Source organism: Coregonus lavaretus (assembly GCF_964263955.1).
Source record: "Coregonus lavaretus genome assembly, chromosome: 29".
Lineage (NCBI taxonomy): Eukaryota > Metazoa > Chordata > Actinopteri > Salmoniformes > Salmonidae > Coregonus > Coregonus lavaretus.
Genome location: NC_140016.1, coordinates 39228638 through 39235482, shown reverse-complemented (window position 1 = coordinate 39235482; position 6845 = coordinate 39228638). Strand labels below are relative to the sequence as shown.

Sequence of the window (6845 nt, the reverse complement as noted above, 5' to 3'; positions counted from 1 at the left end):
AACAAACTCTCCATTTTACCCATTTTCATCCTATTCTCCCTTAGCTTCTCTTTACCTTTCTTCAGTGGCTAAAGCAAGGAAGACTCATTGCAAAACCTTTTAAACTCTCTTCAAGACTTAGTCAGACTTTAAGTCTGAAGTCAGCTGAGGTAAGGAAGGAGTTGTTGTCAGATCAGCAGTCAACTTTTTGCAAGAATAATAAGTAATTATATGGTCATAAACATGCAAATGTAACACAACAAACAATCAATTGTCTGTACACAACGGCAGTCTCTTTAAATGACATGTAAAAGGCGCAGGGCCCATGCAGTTGCACAGCAGGAAATGTCCTATATGTACTTCAGGCTGCCAGTGTTTTCACTAGTTTATGTCTTTAACTGCAAGGACAGAAGTAAGTAACAGTCTTTTTATCTGGATTTATTGAGTATAATTTCATTATCTCAGAGATTTTTATTAAAAGAAGAATTCTATTATATCCCTGATTTATCAAGCTCCCAACAACAATATGGGAAGTTTGTTTGAAGGATTATTTTTTATTTTTTGGAAAGAATCTACTGTCATGTGTGGATCATCATATTGGAATGAGAAAAGTCAAGGTTGCCAAATATGCAAATGTCAAAGTAGTATACTCAGTATGACCACTAGGTGGTAGAACATATACATGCAACAGGTCTGCCAATGACATCATTGATCAACTTGACAACTGAGAAACCTTTAATATTTTTAAATGAGCCTATGTGTGATAGGATTACATACTCATAACATACGTTTGCCGACAATACAATAGGTTGTCCTATGTACATTTGTTAGACATATGACGTCACCTCAAATTCACTGGGGTGTGTTGCAATCATCAAACTGTCATCTAGATGAGGAAGCTTCCAGTGGAAATACGACAACTGCAAATATCTGAAATTATATGATCCGATTCAAGGTCAAAATCCCTTTCTGATTCTGTTGAACGGGTCATATTCAAAACAAATGTAAAAATCACTACTTATTCAACATAAATAAATTATTAGCCCTACAAGATATTATTAATCTAGGCCTATATAATAAAATACATAGGCCTGAGCCTATATCGCGCATAACTCGATTTTTTAAATATTTTACTTGGTATGCCTATTGTAGCCCTATTGATTTAGGTGACTTTTTTTCATAGAATGCAAAAATCAGCTGATGCATGGCCTGTATCTAGTGTTAATAGTACATCAGGTCTTGGCCTACTGATATCACTAACTTTCAATTAATATGAGTCAATGTAAAAGCGGATAGTGGATAAACGCTTCAGTGACATGGCTAGAAGTCGTAGGCATATATTATGAGAGCCGCTGAAGCATTCTGTAAACCATCAAATATTCACGCTCGTGGTCTCTCAAATATAATTTGTGCATTGTGGGCTGAATGAATGTTGTTGTTTATTAACATGTTATGACTATCATCACGATCAAAAATTCAATTATGTACGCCTATAATAATAACAATACCAATATTAACTATACTATGAAATCTATTATTATTATTAGTCTATTTTTAGAGGTAGGCCTTGGCATAGGCTATAAACTACATCTGGTAGTATCATTCTTTCTCAGACAAGACAACAATATTCTGACCAAATACAATTTAGACAGGCTAGTGCATGAATGATATGCCTTAAAGTAAACTACCCTATGTATTATGGTGGTTCGTGTTAATCATAAGGCCTACATCTACAAGACACACACACACATTGCTGGACTTAATTTCGTTTTTAATTATATCCCAAGCCAAATGCACTATAACATGGTGATATGAATAAATCTGAAATATTAGTTTAAAATAGTAGTCTATATGTAAGTAATAGCATAACAACAGGCCTATCACTGCACGAGGACGAATTTATTTTGACATCCACTCCCTACGATGCAATTGCCATTACGAAAATAATTATTCCTCTTACATCAATGGGCTGCAATATTCAGCCTATCGGCCTACAGACCATGTCGCCGATACAAGAGGACTGTGATATAGGCCTACATGTGGCAAACCATGAAAAACATAATGTGCGTGTATTTAAATTAAATGGCCTATGCGCACTTGCTTTAAAACGACGTAACATACAGGAAGAGAAGCATGTAGCCTATATCATTATTTCACGGGAAGATGCTCCTCAGAAAGAACCCCATACATTATGCAAAAACTTCCCTACAATATATCGCTCAGTTCTTTGTACAGTCTATGAGGAGTTAATGGAATCAACATTAATGGAATCAACATTAATGGAATCAACTTGTCAATGAGTGAAGCTTACCTGTGATTCAGGTGGCTGGCATCTACATTAGAGCAAACTGTAGGCGTCTGTGTGGATAGGGAGAAGAAGGCCACCCAGGTAGGCTGTATTAGTATTAACCTTGTTCTCATTATTATGAGTCAGATTGGCTACAGTTTTGTATGCCTATATATTGGTGTGCATTGGTTAAGACACAAATAGTCTGGCCTACTCTCATTGCAAGGGGTAGTTTTCTTTTCATGGTTATTTTCATGGTTTGGCTTGTGAGGGGTTAACCTTTCAAACAGCTTACCTGTGATTCAGGTGGTTGGTATCCAGTAGCAGTGCATGTGTAAAATCACTGGGAAGCCAAGCCAATAAAAAAGCCATATTACAACCTATGTTGTGATACTGTATTTGCGTTGTTTGCTCTATAACCCATTCGTTCATATGCCACCGTGATAAACAATAAGGCCGTGACAACCAAAAGACTACAGTCATGCAGTGGCAGAATAAATTGAATTACACAAATGTTTGTTTCATCACAAAACCAGACAGCAACATCTGTCCGGTGAAGTCCACAAAACAAATATTGCACATAAACAGTTATATGACCTGCAGCAAGGTCAAACAAGTTCATGTTTACAACAGTTTACTAAACAACTAGCTACTGATTTAGCACCACAGAGTTAAAGCAAGTCAGCACAAAGACAACAAGAGCACTGCCTCCGCTATTCCAGCACCATTTCAACTTAAACATTTACATCATCAAATCAACAAGGCTATATATGCTTAGTTTAATACACTGAAATAAACTTTGATACCAAATATCATGTGGCGGTCCATGGTACTGATTTCTGTGTGTGCTTGTGTGCGCGCAATTTAAAAGAATAAAGTTAACTCACCCTACTTGTAGACTAGTTGAATGCCAATCCCATCCTCCTCTCTTTCATGTTGGCAGAACGGTCTATGGCTCTGTCATACAATACGCTTTTAGTTTTCATTTTCATAGGCTACCTAGCTAAAATGCTTGCTAGCCTTCCTCGCATGGGCAAAAAACGAATCAGCTAAGTTAGCTAGCTAGTTAACGTGAGCCTACTAGGCTACATCTAGGCTACATATTGAACTTAAATCGTCTCAGGCTGGTGGCACAATATATGAATTTATGGTTAGATCAGAATCGCCATCATAATCATTGGCCTGTACAGAGAATTCAGTCAAAACCACAAGTCCAAATCCACATCTCCATCCATGGCTTAGAAAAGGGAAGATTTAGCAAGCTAGGTACTGCAGAACATCAACACAAGCAGACCAGAAACAGACAAGTTTGTTTGACAATGATGACATTTACCTTAGGATATGATTTGATTGGTGTGAAGTCAAATCCAAACTGGCCTCCCTTGGGGGGCGTTTTGCTGTGCCTGGACAACCCACAGTTGAGCTCAGCTCAATGGTGATTGGCTAATTATTTTATATATTTTTAACAAGGGAAGCCAAATGCCTGCTGGCATTACTCAATCAAATTCTACAGCAGCAACATGTCATAATCTTTTGTTACAGACAGCATCAGATACATGGACTAAACAGAGGGGCGCTGTTTCCCCTCACTCTGATGTTTTCAGACACTTGCGAATTGACGGAAAATGATGAAAACACAGAAACAAAACATACATTATTTTATCAATTTTATTGGTCAAATTTTGGGGGAAGCCTGGCTTCCCTTGGCATGAATACACGACACTGTTGGTATCTACAGTAGAGCGAACTGTAGACCTACAGCTGTATGTGTGGATAGGGCGTAGTCAGTCCCCTGTAGCTCAGTTGGTAGAGCATGGCGCTTGCAACGCCAGGGTTGTGGGTTCGTTTCCCACGGGGGGCCAGTATGAAAAGGAATGCACTTAACTGTAAGTCGCTCTGGATAAGAGCGTCTGCTAAATGACTAAAAATGTTAAAAGAAGGCTCACAACATCAGCCACCCAGGTAGGCTGTATTAGTATTAACCTCGAAGTTCAATTTATTATGAGTCAGATTGGCTAAAGTTGTGTATGCCTATCTATTGGTGTGCGTTGGTTAACCCTCCCGTTGTCCTAGGGTCAAAATGACCCGCCACTGTGTTGAACCAAATGTATTTAATTTTTATATTTTTGGGATCATTTGTGAGAAGGAGGCAGTGAGACTTTAAAGAAAGTATCACTGCCTCCTTCTCACAAATGATCCAAAAAATATAAAAATTAAATAAACTTGGTTCAACACAGTGGCGGGTCATTTTGACCCTAGGACAACGGGAGGGTTAAGACAAAAATAGGCTGGCCTACTCTCATTTAAAGAGGTCGTTTTCTTTTCACGGTTCTTTTCATGGTTTGGCTTGTGAGGGGTTAACCTTTCAAAAACATATTGCCAAACCGCCGTGAGCGTGTCGTAATTTACGGTGGCCAATCACCACGCGACTTTCCTCTCCTCTTGTCCAATAGGAAATGGAGTGGGATCGCTGTCAGTCACAGGTGATGTTGGATTTGCAGGAAACGAGAGAAGGCTTAGGCTGATGCAGGAGCTAAACGGAGGACAATAATAGTACCTCGGGATATAGGCTGAACACGGTATTTCCATCGCCTTTTCAGTGGGAATGCAATGAGATACCAAACAAGGGAGGAACAAAAAGCAGTAATAGCGCTTCAGGTGGGATACGATGCCGAAGAATTGACATTGGTCCATATCTACACTTTTTGCAAGAAATAAACTTCGCTTTTGAAAATGACATTTCGCAGCAACTCCTTAATGCCTTTCTCTATCCAAGCCATTTTGAACAAAAAAGAGTACAGTGGACACTTGCCAGATTTGGACATCTGCTTCTCGAAGACTGCGTGTTGGAAAATATTTGGGGAAATGGATACTGGTTCGGAGGACTTTCCCGCATCGTGTAGAAGTGACGAGAGGGCTTGCATGGTCAGCAATCAGAAAAGTTACGACTCCGATTCAGGTCTCAGTGACGACAATGACAGCAAGACGCTGGCCCTTTGCAAGTCAGAGAAAAACAGGGATCCTGTTTCAGACGTGCTGGAAGAAAGTTTGCAGGACGAAACGGACCATGAATCCAATGCTGTCGATAACGCAAAAGGTCTTAGTGACTGTGAACCTAGTGTTTCGGGTAAGTTTATGCTGATATTTTTAGTGAGATATCGGATAATAGTTTGTAAACCCATAAATTGAAACCATCATTTGATCTAGTATTCTAAAAATAATAAATAATATAATATAAAAATACTTTATGTGGAAGATCCAAGTCTAATCCCTTTAAATCCATTACAAAAAAAGATTGCAGTTTTGAAACTGCAGTAAAAGTGGAGTAACTGCAGTCCACTGTGGTATTTTGGACGCAGTAATTGCAGAATAACTGCAGTTATACTGCACTCTAACTGCAGTTGCACTGCAAAATTACTGCAGTAAAAAAAAAGTATTATTATTTTGGACGCAGTATTTACAGCATACTGCAGTTATACTGCACTCTGCAATTTTTTCCCCTATGGGATCATTTCGTGGCTATAGCCAATGTGATGATAAACAGGCTATTTTACTCGCAGGATGCAACGCCTTTACGCATGAGGCAGCAGGATGTTATGCCATGGCAAACACATTTTTAGGCCTTATTTCAATGTATATATATATATATATATATATATATATATATATATATATATATATATATATATATATATATATATATATATATATATATATCATTAACGTATTATATGGCCGTGATAGTGTGGTTTATGAGGTGTGAGGTTAGATTTCAGACAACCTTGGATACATTTTCAGAACTAAGGCCTAAATGACGATTCCATCTTGTGCGCACTATCTCTTCTTTTAGATTCCAACAACGTAGAAGATGCCAGTTGTGATAAAAAATCGGATCAGCCCAAACAGAGGAAAAAACGCTCAAGGGCGGCGTTCTCCCACGCGCAAGTGTTCGAGCTCGAGCGGAGGTTCAATCACCAGAGATACCTATCCGGACCGGAGAGAGCAGACCTGGCGGCCTCCCTGAAGCTGACAGAGACGCAGGTCAAAATATGGTTCCAGAACCGCAGATATAAAACAAAACGTCGTCAAATGGCTGCCGACTTGATTGTCTCGGCCCCTGCAGCAAAGAAAGTGGCTGTGAAAGTGTTAGTTCGAGACGACCAGAGACAGTACAACCCCGGAGAACTACTGCGGCATCCTCTCCTCTCTCTCCAGCCGTCTTACTACTACCCCTACGCCTATTGCCTCCCTGCATGGACACACTCTACTTGTGCTGGGAATCAATGAGATTTGAATAGCCTACGTTGTATTTATTTTTCCCCCATCAGGAAATCGAGGCATTTGCTTTATTGACCTTTTAAGACGAAACCAGGAGAGATTAAATAAACTCAGAAATGCTTATGTCTCACATATTTGAACTGCCTAATGGTGTCTAGACTGAACATGTCCCCGTTTTTGGTATAGTGATGCCATTGTTTCCGAATGTAGCCCATGGAGTGTAAACCTTCCATGTATGCTACGAGTATTGGAGAGAGATATCAGAGCCCAAAGTGACATTTCGAATAACTCCATTACTGCT

The 6845-nt window shown here is 39.3% G+C and overlaps 1 protein-coding gene across 1 annotated transcript; it reads left to right on the top strand.

Annotated features, from left to right (window-relative positions):
* Positions 1–4999: 4999 nt before the first annotated feature.
* LOC311105187 (homeobox protein Nkx-3.2-like) lies at positions 5000–6553 on the top strand (the record flags this gene model as incomplete). Its single annotated transcript, XM_084147244.1, has 2 exons — positions 5000–5393; positions 6117–6553. 2 exons carry the CDS (start codon positions 5000–5002, stop codon positions 6551–6553), a joined length of 831 nt encoding a protein of 276 aa, XP_084003370.1.
* Positions 6554–6845: the final 292 nt, after the last annotated feature.